The sequence below is a fragment of the Heterodontus francisci genome, chromosome 1, assembly GCF_036365525.1.
Source record: "Heterodontus francisci isolate sHetFra1 chromosome 1, sHetFra1.hap1, whole genome shotgun sequence".
NCBI classification, from domain to species: domain Eukaryota; kingdom Metazoa; phylum Chordata; class Chondrichthyes; order Heterodontiformes; family Heterodontidae; genus Heterodontus; species Heterodontus francisci.
The window spans coordinates 141905394-141926358 of record NC_090371.1 but is presented as its reverse complement, the minus strand read 5'-3'; the positions used below and the strand labels follow the sequence as shown (position 1 = coordinate 141926358).

Sequence of the window (20965 nt, the reverse complement as noted above, 5' to 3'; positions counted from 1 at the left end):
TCTATCTTCAACCTTTAGCACTCACAGCACCAGTGACTTGAAAATTATATGATTTGAAATGCCCAACAAGACATTGCAGATATTACCTTCTACTGACTGGCTAATAATGATAAATTTCCTACAAACTGATCAAGTGATCGTTATGTTAGTTTTGGACATGATACACAACAAATCCCACAGTCACATGTTAAACTAGATTTTTGTTTTACAAAGCAGTGACTACCACAATGGCAGTGCCTTCATGTACAATCATATCTTCCCTGTTTTGATATCAAAACTGTCAGGTACACCAAGTACACTTATCCAGAGCACCACCTGCTCAACATCATTTTGTTTCTAAGTCAAGCGAACTATATTGGACAAATGGAATTGACTGACTGATGTGATGAATTATAAAAATTGGAATAGCCAAAATGTTTAGTCTTACCTGCTCACTTTTATAAAGCCATATGTTGCTGCCTCTCAATACAACAAAAATTCGAGCTTTGTAGCCCCTTAGCTCAAGATAACCAAATTTATCAGATGTAACAGCACATCGAGTATTCAATTGTGAAAGGATGTTAGACTGTGATTTTAATGCACTGAGAAGTGTGTCAATCCAGTCATCTCTATCACCTGTCAAAGAAAGTCAACAATTCAGGTGGTCTTATTCAATCATAATATTCAAAGTACTTGTCTATTTTTGGAATGAATCTATCAAACAAGATTTCTTTTTAAAAAATGGGTGGAGATGGCAACAGGAGTTAAGAACCAAATGTTCCGTTCCCAGTTCAACACATATTCCTTTGCAAATCTATCCACAAAAGTTGCTGGTAGAATATGTTGATAGCCTGAGAATGTTTCAATAATGCTGTGATGATGATACAAGAAAAAGCTATACTCCTGAATATTAATTTTGAAATGCTTGTATGTTAGACTTTAGCAAGGATTACCAGAGTACGGTTTAAATCTGCAGTGTGGAAGTCTGCAGTCAATCTCCTACCTCTTCTTTGAAACACTAATTTATCTTGTTTTTCTCTTTGAACTTTTTAAAAAACGTGTTGAAGGCACCGATCCCCATTTTGGGGCCCTCATTGTCCCATTAATACTCAGCATAGCAAATGAAAGTCTGCCGTACTCCTCCCCACCCCACCCCCCAACAGAAGAAAGAGTACTAGCACTGAGCCAAGCTGACCGCTGACATTTAATTGGATTAAGCCTTCATGGAAGGTGAAAATCTGGGTTTGAAGTATTTTCCCCATCTACCCTCAAATTTGACACTCCCTGCAACCTCATTTTATCTTGTTTGTTGCTTGCATCATTTGCTTACAATCTTGCTCCATCTACTGGGGGAAACAGAATTGTGTTCCAGAATAATTGCTGATTGATTTCTATGGCTTCCATATGAGGCAAGTGTCAACTATCTGATCTGTGCCCCACCAATAAAGCAGTGTCAACATCAGGGACCCCCTCCCCATCTTTCCAGTTCATGGTATAACATACTGAAGCAGTGCATCTCTACCAATGAAATTTATGAACAAAACAGAAACTAGACTGGATAGGTTTAATAGTTGCTAGGCTAATGGGGTAGCTTTAAACTGCTGATATAAATTGATAAATCAGCTCAAATTCACATTCCTCTGCTTAAAAGTAAGTAAATGGTGGAAGATAAACCCTGAGCATAAATGTCAAATGTAATGTTAAAGCTAACATGCAATTAAAAGTGTTGTTATGTAGCATGCTGTTCAATTAGGGTCAAGAGCTCAAAATGTACTACTGAGGGAATTCTGTACTAAACTGCAACATTATAATTCAGTGAATACTGCAAATTTGGGGACTTAACAAGCAACGTGACCTTAGTACCATGTTACGTTTCAGCTTGTCCTGATGTCAAGCCGTGGATGTTTGGCTATATATTTCAAACTCACAAGTAAAATTTAGACTGAGATTTCAAGTCCATTGTGTACTCTCCACTATCAGATATAGTCAGTTCCTGGTATAGCTTTGAGTTGCAAAATTTTATAGATTGTAAACTACGGTTATAACATACATGTTTATTGGCTGGAGTTCGAATTGCAATATATCCTAAGACTCCTTCTGGCAAAGATCTATCTGTGCAATAAATCAAACTAACAATGGCAGTAAGATGGTACTGCAGTTGGATAATGGAGTCTTGATATACTGCTCTACATGATGGTAGGATGTGGGTACACACTATGACTTCCTAGAATTCCCAATCTCAACCAGACCGTTTAGAAAAACATCACGTTCTTCACACAGGTCGAGAAATACTGGAGGACAGGACAAAATTAAATTAACTCAACTGCTCAGTGAATTGTTTCTGATTAAGAGTAAAATGGTTGCTTTAAAGACCTGCATAGGTTTATTACTGGGAGGTCCTATATATTATGGGCAGTGAAAAGGTGGATAACATACAAAAGTGAGCACATTTTTAGTTCTATAGATTCCAAACAATAAACCAAACTAAACCGCACTCCTCGGCTATATTGCTTTCTTACCTTCTTTTTCAACTCTAAAAGTAAAAGTTCTGATGGAGGACATCACCTCAAACTTGTTGTCTCCCAACCCGTGGACTGTGCTTATTGAAGAAAGTGGGATTATTCCTTTTGAGTACATTTCCTTTGATGCGGAACAGGAAGGGAAAGAACGCAAGAAAAATATTAATCCTTTTAATCTAAAGCTACAGTGAACATTTATGTCCTGAGATTGAAGTTACTGAACAGCATCCACTGAACAGCGCATACTAATTATATAGATCTGACCTCTTCAGTCTGGCCTTGGGATACTGTGCTGGCTCCACACAAACTAACACCCAATCAAAACGTTAATAAAGTAAAAAGCAAAAGTTTTTTTTGTGAAATCAAAGATGCCACAGGCCTTCACAGTATGTTATAGTTCAATTCTATGTGGGCAAATTGTGAGTCTTTCATTTTTGTTTCAATTATTCTATATTTGATTTAAAAAGTGCTTTTTTACCCCATTGAAAACTCAATTATGCCTATTATTTTCAAATCTGATTTAAAGTTCCTTTTGTAAAGGACTTGTAATAATTAGATGTCTTGTTGCATCCAATTATAATTTATGAAACTACGCCTGCACCATCCTACTTGCTGACCTACAATATAATTATATTTCTATCTCAATAAAGGAGGTTAGATAGGCAGTGACTGATTTCAGAGGGGAAATAGTTCCACCCCCACCCCATCAATCACAAACTTTCTAAAGAGTTTCTACTTTATAAATTCTTTACAAATTGATTTGTAATATTCATTGTCAAGTGTTTCAATTCATCATGTTGATAATCTTAAACACTTTCTTTAATATTACAGTTTAGAACAATGTATGATTTATGATACAAATGCTGCCATAACATGGTAATTACGACATTTGATATTAAACTTATAATTACAGTGTTAGATTAATTTCACTGGAAAGTTGGAACACTGCCAAAGTTTTACTTCTTTTAAAAACTTAACTTGTTCTCTCAAGCTTACCATCAACACAATTCTCACTACAGTTCCAGGTGCAAGAAAACCTCAACACTGTCATTATTGCAAGTCTATAGACAGAATATTGTTATAGATTTTAACACTGCAATGATAGAAGTTTGTAAATAGGTTTAACAAAATGACATTGTTCTGAGTCATAAAAGGGCATGAGCATCAGTAAAAGACAGGACATGAAACAGTGATACTTTATATCTTAATGAACTTTATTTTTACCCATCAGGATGAATGTCTTGCCCTACATGTGAACATGACAACATCTGTGTCCGCTTTGTTCTCTCCTGTAACTGTAATTCATTAAACTTCAAAGTGGCATAATGATATGTACACTGGTGGCAATTGGGTTATTTACATCTTAAGATGCCTCAGTTAGCAGCTCACATACAACAACTGGCTGCAAGCAAGCTCTTTAGTCCTGAGGTAATCTCAAACTGAGAATTCAGCTCCACTAAGATTCAAAACAAAACTTCACTCAGGCTAATAAACTACAACATGGATTGACTATCAGCTAGATTTAATTTTGATTTTAAATGGGAGTAACCACAAAAGCCTTCCTTTTTTTCATTCTCACCTTAGCTAGTTCTGATTATGTGTTTGTTATATACTGGATAGTTCAGTTAAGTGTGAGAAGCTGAATATACATCTCACATAAAGGTAGAATTCATTGCTAGCCATCTGTATTCTTCAGTGAATGACTTAAGCAAACAGATGCATCCTGCTGCTGTTGGAAACCAGAGACATAAAACCAGTAAAAAAGTTTTCTACTTGTCCAGAAAAAGAAAATCTATGGGCATGACAAAACATCAAGCTATTTCAGCAAGAGTAACCATTGTCTGTCAAGTTGCACACTTGGCCACAAATATGCAACAGAGCATTTATGATTCAGCTATTGCCAACACACCTGCCAACCAATTACTTCTGCACCCCTCAATATATACAGCAAGATTTGAAAAAAAAAATATTCCAAATATCTTTGCTTTATTTTGCTTCTTTCCTTCCAGTAGCCATTATATTTAGGCCATCATCCTAGCACCAAGATAAAAGATCAGCTCAAGGGCATCTTCATAGCCACCAATTACTCTAACTGGTTAACCCACTCAGAAGGTGGATGAAGAAACAATTCCACCCAACCTACCACTTCTCCAACAATTCACTACCTGACCCTCTAAAATGAGCAAAATTTGACTTGTGAGGACACTCAACCCCTTCTGTTACCACTGCATTTGAAATACTCAAGGACACAAAGAGAGCTCAAGTTTACGTTTGATCTGTTTCCATTACTTAAAAAGAGTGTTTTATTAAGATTGTTTTAAGTCTACTGAACGCATCTAGAACTATTAGACATGTAAGCTATGAAGAAAATATAAACTGAAGAAACAATGTGAAAACGCTTCACAAATGCCCTCTCATTTAATGAAACTCAGTCTGAAGCAATAATTTTCCAAATGATTTAAGAGCTGACAACACACTCTTATTCTGTGGTATTTGCAGACATCTACTGGAAAAGTGGAGCAAGTGCAATCTTTTTCTGGAGGTTTCCTTTTGTCTTCAGAGAAATAGAGGAATTCAATGTCCTGTACATGAGGAAACTGCCTTGAGAAAATCGGACTTCAGTCATATGAAAAGACACAACCTGTATTCATTGGAAATCGCACCAGTTAACACAGGGAGGGCGCTTCATGCGCCTGCTTATGAGGGCTCAGGCAGCATGTTAAACTCATACCGGGATCTTATTAAATTGATCCAAGCATCCAGGTAGCGCTAATGTTGGTGGGGGTAGGAATCCGTCTTTGACGGCGCCAGCGCCACTTGAAGGAGATGTGCACCCTGCTTGCAGAGAGTGGGGAAACTGCCCAGGTTCAAGAAGATAGCTGGAAGCAATCCAGAGAAGACTCCCAGGTTCCCTGATGCAGCATTGGAAGCCCTTGTTCTGCACAGTGGACAGGAGGAAGAAGATTCTGTTCACCCCAGATAGGACAAAGTCCTCCAGGTAGCCAATGGAAAGAATTTACAGAGGAGATCAATGAAAGGAGTTTAGCTCCTAGGACATGGCTGCAATGCCGAAATGAACAGAAAGCTGGAGGGGACATTGTGCAGGGTTTGTTCACACCTTACCCTCTTTTACCCTTCATAATGCTATCTCACCCTAAACATGCACTGCATGACAACAGCAGCTGCTTTCACCACTCACTTCTACCTCACCTCTGCCTTCACACAAAAAGCACATACTTTTCTCTCCCTTTCATTTCAGGTGCTGAAAATGTGGATTTACCTCAATCAGTTAAGGAGGAGGAGGCCAGCCTTTACCGAAGATGCACCATTACTCAATCTGACTCAAGCAAGGACCAGCTCAGAGATTGGCACCAAAAGTAGTTTGGAGACCAGCCTAGAGGTGGTTAGGACACCTAGGTGCCGGTTCACCAGAGGGAGAGACTGTATATTAGTTCTGCCACAGAGGATTCAGCTGTTGACTGAGGACTAAGTTCCAAATGCAGCTAACAGGCATATAACAGGAAATGCTAGGTGCACTAGGCGACCTGCCAGAAAACCTGTGTGCAATGCCTCAGAGCCTGCAGGAGTCCAAGTTCCCTGGTGTCAGGATTTCCATATATGGAGACCATTCTGTCCACAACGGACCAGTGATGTGCTCTATTATCACGTCAGTGGCATCCACCATGATGGAGCCTCTGCTGACAGCTTCCATGACAACTGTCATCTTGGCTTTGGGGACCAGTGATGATGGACACTTCTATAACATCACTTCTGCACTCTCTTCTCGCAGAGGTGGAGGCTGTTGGGGCGCAGGAATGCTGAGGCGCAGTCCCAGGAGAGTGACCTTGGCTCCATGGGAGAGGCACCTGCTGTCCTCTCTCAGGATATCATGCCTGCACCCCACCACGCACTCTGCCAATGTCCTGTTTAGTGCCACAGTGACTCAGTCCACTGCGAGATAGGCCCTCAAGACCCAGAGCAATTCAAAAGACACCCATCATGGCCATTTGAAATGTCCTCAATGGAAACACAGAATCCTTCCACCTCCCAAGATGTAGCCATCTGGGCTGTCCCATCCATAGGAGCACCAGGACAGAAGACAGGAGCTAAGGAGTTGCACAAGGGCGATCAATAATTATTTCTGGCAATTATCGAATACATATGGAAATAAGGTCTCTCACTTCTTCTACCTCTATCAATATACTCATATTTATTGCGTATTCCCTCGTTTTGTTTGCCCTCCCCAAATGCATTACCTCACACTTCTCTGGATTGAATTCCATTTGCCACATTTCCGCCCACTCAACCAAACCATTGATATCATTCTGGAGTCTACAGCTATCCTCTACACTGTCAACTACACGGCCAATTTTTGTGCCATTCCCAATTATGCCTCCCAAATTTAAGTCCAAATCATTAATATATACCACAAACAGCAAGGGACCCAATACTAAGCCCTGTGGAATGCCACTGGAAACCACTTTCCATTCGCAGAAACATTCATCGACTACTACCCTTTGTTTCCTGTCCCTGAGCCAATTCTGGATCCAACCTGCCGCATTCCCCTGTATCCCATGGGCTTTCATTTTTCTAACCAGTCTGCCATTCACCCTGCATTTTGTGCACAGGACATATCTGGGCCATTTTCCACATGGCTTGGTAGATGCCAGTGTTGTGGCTGTCATGGAACAACTTGGTTAAGGGTGCGGCTAGTTCTGGAGCACAAGTCTTCGGTACTATTGTCAGGGCCCAAAGCCTTTGCAGTATCCAGTGCCTTCAGCTGTTTCTTGATATCACATGGAATGAATCGGATTGGCTGAAGACTGGCACCTGTGATGCTGGGGGCTTCAGGAGGAGGCAGAGATGTATCACCCACTCGGCACTTCTCGCTAAAGATGGGTGCAAATGCTTCAGCCTTTTCTTTTGCACTGATATGCTGGGCTGTCCCATCATTGAGGATGGGGATATTTGTGGAGCCTCCTCCTCCTGTTAGTTGTGCTTAATTATCCACCACCATTCATGACTGGATGTGGTAGGACTGCAGAGCTTAGATATGATCCGTTGGTTGTGGGATCGCTTAGCCCTGTCTATCGCATGCTGCTTACGCAGTTTGGCATGTAAGTAGTCCAGTATCGTAGCTTCACCAGGTTGACACCTCATTTTGAGGTATGCCTGCTCCTGGCATGCCCTCCTGCACTCTTCATTGAACCAGGGTTGGTCTCCCGGCTTGATGGTAATGGTAGAGTGGGGGATATTCCAGCCTATGAGGTTACAGATTGTGGTTGAATACAATTCTGCTGCTACTGATGGGCCACAGCGCCTCATGGATGCCCAGTTTTGAGTTGCCATATCTGTTCAAAATCTATCCCATTTGGCACAGTGATAGGGCCTCAGAACACGATGTGGATACCCTCAATGTGAAGATGGGACTTCAGCTCCAGAAGGACTGTGTAGTGGTCACTCTACCAATACTGTCATGGACAGATGCATCTGTGGCAGGTAGATTGGTGAGGACAAGGTCAAGTCAGTTTTTCCCTCTTCTTGGTTCCCTCACCACCTGCCGCAGGCCCAGACTGGCACCTATGTCCCTTAGGACTCGGCCAACTCGATCAGTAGTGGTGCTACTGAGCCACTCTTGGTGATGGACATTCAAGTCCCCCACCCAGAGTACATTCTGTGCCCTTACTACCCTTAGTGCTTTTTCCAATTGGTGTTGGGTTTTTGTGTCTTAGACAGATGTATATTTGTTTTCGGCTATGTAATACTTCTTTAAATAATAGTCATTGTCTGTCTACCATCAAATCTTTTAGCGTATTTTTCCAATCCGCCATAGCCAAATTGTCCCTCATACCTTCATAGTTAAATCTTAAGATTTAAGATTCTAGTTTCAGAATGAACAAGACGACTTTCAAACTTAATGTCAAATTCCATCATGTTACGGTCACTATTTTCCAAAGGCTCCTTTACAGCAAGGTCATTAATTAGTCCTTTCTCATTACGTAATACTAAATCTCAAATAGCTCGTTCCCTAGTTGGTTCTGCAATGTATTGCTTCAGAGACCCTTCTCGTACACACTTCAGGTATTCATCTTCCACAGCATTAGTGCTGATTAGGTTTACCCAGTCTATATGTAAATTGAATTCGTCCATTATTACTGTTTTCCCCATGTTACATGCGCCTCTAATTTCTTTATTTTTACCATGTCCAACATTACCGCGACTGTTTGGTGGCCTATAAACAACTCCCATCAATGTTTGCTGCCCCTGCTGTTTCTTAGCTCCACCCAAATTGATTCTACATCTTGATCCTTTGATCTAAGAGCCTCTCTCACTAATGTATTAACTCGTACCTTATTAAGAATGCTACCCCTTTTCCTTTTTGCCTATCCCTCCTAAATGACGAATATCCTTGCATATTCAGTTCCCAGTCTTGGTCACCCTGTAACGATTTCTCTGTAATGGCAATTAAATCATACCCATTTACCTCCATTTGTGCCTTCAAATCATCTACTTTGCTGCAAATGCTCCGTGCATTGAGATAGGGTGCCCTTAACTTTGTTTTGTTAAGATTCACCTTTTAATCCACATTCTGATCCTATTTGATGCTTGCCTTTGCTTTGTCTGTCCTTTAATTTTGCTTGCTACTTTTCTACTTGTTACCAGTTTTGCTACCCTCCAATCTTCCCTTCCTGCACACTCAGATTATCAATTCACTTGTTGCTACCTTGCTCTCTTGTCTTCTCCCCTTTCTAAATTATCACATCTTCCCTCACTTGATACCTCACCCCCACTATTTAGTTTAAACTCCTCTCTACCACCCTAGTTATACAACTCGCCAGAACACTGATCCCAGCATGGTTCAGGTGATGACAGTCCCAACAGTACAGCTCCCGCTTTCCCCAGTACTGGTGCCAGTGCCGCATGAATCAAAACCCATTTCTCCCACACCAGTCTTTGAACCACACAATTAACTCTCTAGACCATACGCCAATTTTCTCATGGCTCAGGTTATTTTAAAAGAAAAAGTTATGTTTTCCTAATTTTCCAGCTATTTACACACAAACCCTAACACCAGTTACTCATCAACCAATTAACTCAAGGCTTTCCGATGATGTCACAGTTTTTTTTTTACTTTCTTCAAATCCAATATGCAGCAACTTCTAGCCACATCCACAGCCAGCCTCTCCACTCTCCCAGCTAAGTGTAGGTCCCGAGCCTCGGACTGGATTTATACTCTCCCTCTCTGGTGCGTTTCCTCGCAGGTCCACTGCCTCTCCGCTCTCCCAGTTAAGGAAGTGGGTGGAAGATAGGTGGCCGGCCAGGAGTACACTGGAAATATGAAGGTTGAGTTAACAAAGGCATGAATGAGGGTTTCAGTAACAGATGAGCTGAGACAAGGGAACACTTAATCAGCCTTGGTGATGGGGCAGCTACGCAGTCATGAGTTCAGCCGAGAGTCAAATACAACACCAAGGTTGTGAAGGGTCTGGGTCAGCCGCAGACAGTTGCCAGGGAGAGGCATAGAGTCAGTGAGTCAGGATTGGAGTTTGTGGCAGGGACTGAAGACATGGCTACAGTCTTCCCAATATTGGGAAGGAAATTTCTGCTCATCCAGAACTGGATGTCAGAAAAGCAGTGAAACAAATCAGAGACAGTGGAGAATTCGAGAATAGACCATCTGCTCAATTACATTTCTGGTGGCAGCAGCTCTCATTGTAGGCCAAGCTCTGCAGCTGTGCACAAGTCAAGAGCCAAGCGTGAAGGGGATAACCCTTTACACCCAGTGACTAGACACTAACCTGATGTCATTGTTGGAACAAGGAAACAGAGAACTGGCACAGGATAAATGAATCATAACTGATGCCAGCAAACGGGCACACACCTGCATGATGTGCTGTGATCACAAATAAGTAGGGCACGGAAGTAGTCGAATCCCTTTCTATTGATAAAGATGTCAGGATGATGTTGGAGAGTACACAAGACAATCAGGGTGCAGTCTATGGCACCTTGTTCATCAACAGGCTCCCAGCTGCAATGTCTGGGGCATTCACCTCACCTAATTGAAGTTCAGGTGGAAGAATCACCTCCTGAAGATAGCTTCAGAGTATGGCCTCCTTAACAGTGCCCTTCTCCTCCCTCTGCTCCTAGCTTCTCCTGCTCTCTCCCCTCTACTGCGCTGTTCCTTGCCCACCAGCTCCAAAGGCAGCTTTACCAGACCACCCACAATTGCAGTAAAATGGTTTTGAATGCTGCCAAAAACATTCCAGCATGAAAAAATACCCATTTCTCCCACACCAGTCTTTGAACCACACTTAATTCTGATAATTCAGAAAACAAGCCAAAAAACACCCAGAAGTTAACCAGCAGCCTAAACCACAAAACCAGCAACTAAGCTTCACCGACCCTCAAAGAGATGATTTAGATGGAGAGTAGATACATTCCCAAGAGAGGGAAAGCAAGAGCATCCAAAGCTAGAACTCTTTGGATGAGTAAAGCTACAGAGGTTAAAATGAGACTGAGAGAGAATTTCTTGACAATTGTATGGTTCACAATCCCCATTAGAAAACCAAGATATATATAGATACTACAAAGGAGATCTACAAATAAGAGGGGTAAAGAGAGAGTATGGCAACAGATTAGTGGCTAGCATTAAAGGGAACGCATAAGTCCTTTATAAACATACAAGTTGTTAAAGGGTAGTCAAAGGAAGGGTGGGGCCAATTAAAGACCAAAAGGAAAATCTTCTTGTGGAGGTTGGGGTATTAATTGAGTGATTTGCATCTGTCTTCGTTAGAGAAGAGGAATCTGCCAATGTGCCAATGAGGAGACAGTAGCAATATGGGGTAGGATAAAAATAGATAAAAAGGAAGTTGACTTAAAAGGTTGGCAGTCCTCAAATATAGAAAAGTCATCGAGTCAAGTGGGAAGCATCCTAGGTTACTGAGGGAAGCAAGGATGGAAAGTTGAAGAGACTCTGGCCACAATTCTTCCAATCCTTCTTGGGTATGGGGGTGATGCCAGAAAACTGAAGGATTACAAATGCTGTTTAAAATGGAGGGGGATATACCTGGCAACTAAAGCTTAATGTGATGCTGGGAAACTTTTACAAACAATAATATGGGACAAAACTAATTGGCATTTGGAAAACTATGGGCTAATAAATGAAAGTCAGCAGGAGTTTCTTAAACGTAAATCTGGTTTGACTAAATTGATAGAGCTCTTTGATTAAGCAACACCAAGGGTTGATGAGGGTAGAGCAATTGAAGTGTATATGAACTTTCAAAAGGTGTTTGACAATGCACCATATAATAGACTTGGTGGCAAAATTAAAGCCTATGGAATTAAGGGACAATAGACAGGGATACAATATTGGCTAAGGATCTGAAAAGTGAAAGCATGAATGGTTGTTCTTCATACTGGAGGGAAGTGTACAATGGTAGTCCCCAGGGGCCAGAATTAGGACCTCTGCTTTTTTGATGTATATTAATAATCTGGACTTGGGTATACAGGACATAATTTCAAAGTTTGCAGATGGCATGGAACTCAGAAATATATTAAACAATGAGGAGGATATTAACAGACTTCAGTAGAACATAGAGACTGGTGAAATGGCCAGACACATGGGAGATGAAATGTCTTGCAGAGAAGTGTGAAGTGATTCATTTTGCTAGCAGGAATGAGGAAAGGCAATATGAACTAAATGGTACAATTTTGAACAGGGTGCAGGAACAGTGAGACCTGGGGGATATACGTACACAAATCTTTGAAGGTGACAGTATAATTTGAGAAGGCTGTTAAAAGCGCATATGGGATTGATGGCTTTATTATAGAGTACAAAAGTGAAGAAGCTATTGATGCTAAATGTTTATAAAACACTGGTTAGGCCTCAGCTGGAGTATTGTGTTCAATCATGCACACCACACTTTAGGAAGAATGTCAAGGCCTTGGAAAGGATGCAGAACAGATTTACTAGAATGGTTCCAAGAATGAGGGACTTCAGTTATGTGGCGAGCATGAAGAAGTTGGGGCTGTTCTTCTAAAACAAAAAAGGGTACAGGGAGATTTGATAGAGATGCTCAAAATCATGAAGGGTTCTGATAGAGTAAATAAGGAAAAACTGTTTTCAATGGCAGAAGGGTTGGTAACTAAAGGATACAGATTTAAGGCTATTAGCAAAAAAGAAACTTTTTTTAAAAAACACAGCGGAGTTGTTGTAATCCGGAAACCACTGCCTGAAAGGGTGGTGGCAGCAGATTCAATAGCAACATTCAAAAGAGAATTTGACAAATACCTGAAGGGAAAAAAATTGCAGAGCTACGAGCAGGGATGGGATTAATTCGATAACTCTAATAAAAAGTCAGAATAGATATAATGGGCCAACAGCCTCCTTAAGTGCTGTGAGATTCTATAAACCTGTATGCAGTGGATAATTCCATTCAATAGCACTGCTGAAGGGTCTCTCCTGTCTGTTACTGCCATGAGTTGTCAAGCAAGTTTATCACATGGAAAGTCATGAACAGGGGCAGACCAATATCAAGGTCGTGCAACAAGCGTAAGATCCATATTTATATATTTTAGTCAGTGTTTAACATACCAGGGCATGCATCCTGGTCACCCATAGAGGAGCCATGATACAATATTATGGGTGGGAAACTTCTGGTGCACTTAGACACTAGTTTTGTGCCTGAAAAATAGGTGTGGCACCAACTTCACACAGAAGGAAGTCATCAAGGCTGATGACATCAGCCGTTTGGCAAAAAAATCAACTAAGCAGTGAACTGTGCATTCTGCTTTTGAACTCTGGGTGAAGTCAGATCAAGTAAGATGGTCCATTCAGGTCTTGTACATTTCTATATTCCTATGTATTGCATTTAAGGATTATAATAAACATGATTGCTATCCTGAGAAAAGAGATATTTTAATAAGTATAATTTAATTTGTCAAGGTATGACTGCCAAAAATGGATACTTTGCTACTGTACAACAATGTCGCTATTCAGGATCAATTCTGTGCTGAGGAAGATAAATTGCACACTAACAAGGCCTCTTCCCAGGTGGTTCAACACAATTCTCCACCAACATCTGACACAGATTAAGTACGCTAAATAATGCTTTTAAAATAGTCAGCTTTTTCTTTAAAAGAAACACAATACCTCTTGAGGCCACAAGACCAATCCAGTCTTTGGGGCATGTTATAAGCCTTCCCTAGGTTATAATTTCTTCTATTTTTCAAGCAAGCATTTTGATACTGTAATTTTTTTCATATAAAAAGTTTTCGGTTTCATCTAGTTTTAGAAAGACTTTTAAGGACACCTGGCTGTAACATGTGCCTAAATTATTTATGCCTATGTATGCACCTCTACAAATAAGTATACATGACACAGGTAATAGTAACACTCAAGATTTTTGCATAATATTTTGTTAAATGTCAAAGCAAGCAATAATGTTAATGGTTAGATATTTTCTAATTATATATAATTTTCTTCACTAAACATTTATAAAAAAAAGGTCAACTTCAAATTACTAGCAAGCAATGAAACACAATCCTTTTACATCAGGGATTACATATATGTAAACATTACAACCTCATTACTGTGCCAGTGAATTTACTGAAATATGCTAATAATTCACCAGTGGGTACTATAAAGCTAAAATAGTACCCTTCTGTAGATATTTATCAGGTAAAACAAACAAATTTCATTTATTCATAGGACTCGGTGTCAATTTTGGTTCTAGAAGCATGATTTTATATAATGTCACTCCCGGTAGAAAACTTCCTCCCACATCCATAAAATAGACCATTAGGAATTTCAATATTTCTATATTTCAGATTAACACCAATTTTCTTCCAAGTACAACCCTGACCCATGTTTACCAATGGGAGAAATCTTTCATCTCTCTGGACTTATTGTTAACATCAGAAATCTGATGATTCCCAATTTAACTCTCATGATAATGGTTACACATTTCTTCCACAGCTTAGCAGATGGAACAAGCATTTTGTGCATCACTCACAGGAAGGGTCCATGTTTGATGCATATTTCGAAACCACAGCTGGTATCATTCAGAAGCAGAAAATTAAATCAGCTGAAATAGAACCAGTGCAGATTCTAGCAAGGATCCATAGAAGGAAGACGTATGGAACCTCATGGAAATTTTCATAAACCTCATGGAAATTTAGAAATTGATCTTAAAACAAACTGTAAAGAACCACCACTAACTCATGGATCTTTGACTTTCAGTCTACTCCACAGTCAAGATTGCTGCTGCCATTGATATGGATAATGAAAAGCTAATCACATAGCGAAAACAAAGCTATATATTCACAGTTCAGTGCAGCAAGGTTGCCAGATACACAGGAAACTTTGAAAGGGGCAGCATCACTGTGAGATTCACCTTGCATGGATGGAAAATGATCATATCCAGCTAAGGAGATGAATTATTCTTAAAGGGAAAAAATGTCATGACCAAATCAATGCCAACAAATTTGGGCTGAAATATTCTCGCTGGAGCTTCTAAGATGGCTGCCCGAACGCACGGCTTTTACTCCGCAGAGCCGCCATGCGTGCGGACATGGACAGGGTGGGCGGACCACCCCCGATGACGTGGAGAGGGCGGGCGCTCCGTCCACGGCAAGAGCATCTGGCGCCACTGCGCAGGCGCCATTTTTAAAGGGCTTCAAGGCCTTCCATTGCATTCAATTTTTTAGAGCTATATATACACAATACAATTAAAGTTATAAATTTAATGAAAGATGCAGGGTAGTCCATCTGGTTTCATTCCTCCTCTTAGACTTTGTAGCCATTTATACAACTGAGCGGCTTGCTAGGCCATTTCAGAGGGCATTTAAGAGTCAACCACATTGCTGTGGGTCTGGAGTTACATGTAAACCAGACCAGGTAAGGACTGCAGATTTCCTTCCCTAAAGTGAACCAGATGTGCTTTTACAATAATTGACAATGGTTTCATGGTCACCATTAGACTAGCTTTTTAATTCCAGATTTATTAATTGAATTCAAATTTCACCATCTGCCGTGGTGGGATTTGTACCCGTGTCCCCAGAGCATTAGTCTGGACTCTGGAATACTAGTCCAGTGACATTACCACTATGCCACCGCCTCCCCTAATAGGATACATCTGACCCACCCTACTGTTGTTGCTTCCAGTCCTGTCAGTGGAATACAATTAAATATGTATAAATATTAAGTGAATCTCTATCTTATGAATTGATTAAAACTGATTAAAATTATGGGTTCAATTTCGTTGCCACGGTATACAACAGCTATAAAATCCGTTGGTAGCAGACGAAGAGGTGCTTCATTACAATGATGCCAGCTCATATAATACATCTCATATGAGCTGCTACTCCAGGAGCAAGCTACTACCATTTTGAAGCACTCTTCTGTAGAGACGAACAAAACATTGCAGCATTGAACGAAGGATGTGCATGTGTTTGCATATCTATGACTCAATATTAATAAAAGGCAAAATCCACACTACCAAAAGTTTTGTCGAAGAATATGATAGAGAACTGATGACTGTAAAATGCCACCAGGAAATTCGTGATCGATTCATGCTATCCGAGAGATATGATTGTACATCGAGCCAGTGCAGACCAGTTATAATCATAGAATCAGTTGCAAAGTCATACACAATTTAATCACATTATTTGCTGCTTACCCGCCTGACTACTTGCCACTTACTCCCTGAACGGCTTCTGCTTTGTGCATTTTTCCAGCCTGGCTCTGCTCTATAGGCCCAAGGTCCCATTGCTTATTCCCTGGAGCCTTCTAATCCCTAACAGGCATCAGATCTCTCTGCGCTCATTCATGGGGCTCTGCTGCTTGGCCCAAGAGCAATGCCATGGAGATACACAAGTAAAGTTAAAACTATTTTTTCAGCCAAGGTGAATCATTGTTTGTAATAATTTCTCCAATTCTCTAAGATACCTAATTCCAATTTTTAAAAATGCATTATCACGTCTCCGATGGCACTGCTTACTGAGAATGCACAATTTTATAAGGGCTGAAATAGTGCAGCATGTAATGGACAACATATGTTTAGCTGCTAAAATGGATCTGTATGGAATCTGGTTTGTATTTTTAAGGGAATATAGCAGGCTAATTACTGTGCTTTACTGACAATAGTTAGAAACTAATTGCGCTTGGGCAAACAACACTGCAAACACTGACTATCAGAATGAATTGTTCAGAGTTAACAACACTGTGGCTTCTCACATTAACTACTAAATCTAGGGAATAAAAGATTAGAGGTTTCCTTTTTATAAACTGCTAATGTATCCAGCCCAACTGAATTCTGAATTCACCAATTCAGAGATCTGGAGATGATCTGTTTCCAGCACCAATGCCACGGTGCAAACAGATAGAGAAAGATCATAGAAAACACAGTGCAGAGCAGCTCAGCTAACACAGTGGCGCAGTGGTTAGCACCGCAACTTCACAGCTCCAGGTACCCGGGTTCGATTCTGGGTACTGCCTGTGCGGAGTTTGCAAGTTTTCCCTGTGTCTGCGTGGGTTTTCGCCGGGTGCACCAGTTTCCTCCCACATCCAAAGACTTGCAGGTGATAGGTAAATTGGCCGTTGTAAATTGCCCCTAGTAGGGATGTGATAGGGAATATGGGATTACTGTAGGGTTAGTATAAATGGGTGGTTGTTGGTCGGCACAGACTCGGTGGGCCAAAGGGCCTGTTTCAGTGCTGTATCTCTAAATAAAAATAAAACACACTTTCCTCTCCCTCTATTTCTCCGCTTGCACTCATCAGGCTGGATTTTGTCCCCAACCCAACATTGGGTTCCAAAGCGGCAGAGTGGGGGGCACGGGGGGGCACGGGGGTTGCCTGAAAATCGGAGTGACAGCAGCCGCCATGGAACCAGACACTGGGTTCGCTGGGCACCATCTTCTCGGCAGTAGGGAAGATCCGTGGTGGCCCCTCCACCACTCTGCGACGGGTCCCTAGTTAGCATATTTAAATTACATCCTTGGATGAATTAAAATGAAAACCACGGTGATTTTACCTTCAGTTTCTGATCTTCAGTGTGATGTGCGGCAAACACACGCCTTCACTTTCCCGTTCAGGGGAAGCTGGCACCACCAAAGTGAGGAAGAGGCGGACTCTGCACTCTATTGGAAATGGGTGGAGGCAAGGGGTGAACTCTGGACTCTTGGGCTAGATTTTAATAAGCTCTCGACATTGTGATCCATGGCATGGGGGTGGCGGGGGTGGGGGGGAGCGCCTGAAGATGGCTCCGAATGAGGCCCGCCACAGACCTCAACGCCAGCAGTGCCCGGCTTGATCTTCCCGGCAGTGGCAAGACACCATGGCGCCTCCCCACACCCCCACCGAGCCGCTGGGCTATGGGACCACAATTTAAATATGCAAATCAATAAAAATGGTAAATTTAAATACACTTACCTCCAATATTGACGGCCTGCCGTGATTTTCGATGCAGCAACTGGAACTCCCACGCCTCCAGATTCCCTTCCAGGGAAACACGGTGCCATACTGGTGGAGAGGGGGGAAGGCGTGGGACAGGGGCAAATACACGTAATAGGTGTAGGGGATGGTGGGAAGGGCTGAACCTTAAATCATGTGCAGTTTGGGGTGGGAGGGGGGTGGAGAAGGTCAGATGTAAAAGGCAAGTTTTTTTGGGGAGGGGGAAGGGCAAATAGTTATTGTAATTGTTATTGGCGGGGGTGGGAAAGGGACATTGGAAATTTATTTATTTTTAATTTTGGGAGGATTTTTCTTCAAAAATTTAAAGACACCGTCAGGGATGACTGCCCTTGTCAGCGCCTGTGCACAGGCAGCTGATGCCACTGCCATGGACGGAGAGCCTGCCCCCTCCATTTGATTGCGGGAGGGGGGGCGGGGGGGGGTGGATTGCTCCGGCTACTTAAATGAGCCACCATGCTTAAGATCACGGCGGCTCTTTGGCGTATAGGCTGCATGGGCAGGCCACCATTTTTTGAGCTCTTAAAATCCAGCCCCTTGATGGGGAGAAGGGATGAACTCTGCGTTAGGGTGAGCTGTTTGCAGGGCTGGCAGCCTTTTAAAAATGGTGCCAGCACCTGCTCCTTTAACAGGTGATGGCATGAACGGCATCGGTGAGGCTGCCCCCACCACGTGATTTGGGAGGGCCAGCCGCCGTCAATATGTAAAGTGACCGCCCACCGCTGATCCCGTGGGGTACAGCGCCATGTTTCACACCCGGTGGCAGGATTACAAAATTCAGCCCACCTTCTTCGCAAAATGACTAAACCTGCGCTGTGACAAACGATAGGAATTGGTGTGCAATGACCCCCTTGTTACCTGGTGTGCTACTGCATTCCTAGCCAACCTCTTAAAAAAAACATATCATTGGTGCGTGTAATCCAACATTTAGAATATATAATTTTTGGTTTCTGCATCTCATATTTAAATTACACAGAGGCAAATGGAAAACGGTGGTGGGTAAATGGGGGTTGGGGGGGGAAAGCAAAGAAAAAGCAAAAAAGAGAGTTTGAAACCCCATCAGGGCAAATTTAACTTCCATTTTTCTCCGATACCCATACAGTACTGTGATAACTACACAAAATATGTTCAAATAGTAACTGATGGGGCAGAGGGGAAGAGTGAGAAAAAGATATGATGTTTTAGTGTTTCATATTTTCTTCAAATGGTTAAATAAAACATTCAAGATGTTGTTTGAGATGAGGGACATTTTTTCTTGCTGGGGGTACTGACGATTGTACTTAGATTAGAGGAAATTGTCTATAAGGCACTTTGATGCTGACCTCAGGTATTCTGGCTAGAGTTGATCAGTCAAGCACAGACTAAGTCAACTGACTATATTAAATGGCAATAAAAACAAGAAATGCTGGAAATACTCAGCAGGTCTGGCAGCATCTGTGGAGAGAGAAGCAGAGTTAACGTTTCGGGTCAGTGACCCTTCTTCGGAACTGAAGAACTTCAGTTCCAAAGAAGGGTCACTGACCCGAAACGTTAACTCTGCTTCTCTCTCCACAGATGCTGCCAGACCTGCTGAGTATTTCCAGCATTTCTTGTTTTTATTTTAGATTCCCAGCATCCACAGTATTTTGCTTTTATATTAAATGGCAACCTGTTCAGGTGCTGGTCATTGGCAGTAAAAACTAACTTCTCTGGACAGTGCTAAACCATGCGGAGAAAGAAAGGAAAAAAATATATTTCACAATCATGTAATCAACTGAGAAAAAGGCAAGTATTTTTTGCAGGGTTTGGATTGGATTTGGACTGGACGTGCAACTCAAGTAAACACTTCAAATACATTGTGAAAGGTAGAACAAACAATGTATTTTACTGCTTGAATATTTGGGAGGGAACAAAAGTTCTTTGCATCTTAAGCAAGTTTTATTAAGTTCCAGTTCAATATGACAAATGGTGCAACTGTAAGTTATTTACCTTGAGTGTCAGTAAGATATATAGGGGTGAAATTGGACAAGACTGGCCTACTGGCGCAAAAAGTGCACTGGAACATGTAGGCCCAAGGCACACTCTATATTGGGCCTGCAGGCTCATTTAAATTGGACCGGTGAGCTGCGGCTGTCTGGTAAATAAATACTCCAAGTTGCTTTAACTTGTTCCCTATATAATATATATCCCTTCAAGTTGCCTCAGTCTACAAAAACGTTTTAAATGCCTATCCATTAATACTGAAGAATATGGGTACAACTGGTCTCAGTTGTACTAATTGATGAGACAACATAATGGAAACACATCTAAAAGAATGAAGTGCAAGACATGTTGGTTGAAGCTTTCTTCTGCATGTTGTGAAACAAAACCACAAATCCATTTAGAAATTTAATATAGGACTCAGTAGCAAATGGCAACCATCAAGTTCATTTCCCATCACAAGTTCTATTTATATATCACAATGAACACGCTGTAAATTGTCTTCAAGTAAAACGGGGCCTATTTTATCTCAAGGTAACAAAGGTAGCCAACGGTCATCAAAACTTCAAACTTGAACACCTGTTGTGCTGAATGACAAGGTACAAGACTGCAGCTGTGCTAACACAGCCAACTTTCAACCTCACCTATCTCTGGAGCACGCTAGGTGCAAATGACCATGGGGATCAAACTAATCAATCATTTTTATATGGTGCAATATCAAACTGTGAAAGCAGACACTGGCCTATGACTGACAACAGAATTCAAATGATCTACTTGTTCCCTGTAACTTAATCCTCGAAGGTGGTTTCTCTTGTAATTGCTGCTCAGAACTTAAATGATAGGTTCACGAATTTGCTTCAGCTGCTTAAAAAAAAATCACTGCCGAGTTACACAAAGCGACAGCTGCCATTTTCAGAATGTAACAATAGGAAGAACTTTTTTTAAATATCCCTTTCTATTTACTCAAAGAATTGGGAATCACAACATTCTTCTCCATTTAACCACAATGGGAAAAATTTGAGCTGCAGTGAGCACTG

General features: G+C 41.4%; 1 protein-coding gene across 7 annotated transcripts in view; it reads right to left on the bottom strand.

Annotated features, from left to right (window-relative positions):
- The window catches only part of arap2 (ArfGAP with RhoGAP domain, ankyrin repeat and PH domain 2), a 413638-nt gene that overhangs the window by 222781 nt on the left and 169892 nt on the right, over positions 1–20965 (bottom strand). For all 7 annotated transcript variants that reach the window (XM_068036991.1, XM_068037024.1, XM_068037005.1 and 4 more), the window contains 2 exons: positions 2499–2619; positions 428–615 (listed from right to left, as the gene is read on the bottom strand). In XM_068036991.1, coding sequence (XP_067893092.1) covers positions 428–615; positions 2499–2619 — 309 coding nt within the window. The remainder of the gene's footprint in view (positions 1–427; positions 616–2498; positions 2620–20965) is intronic.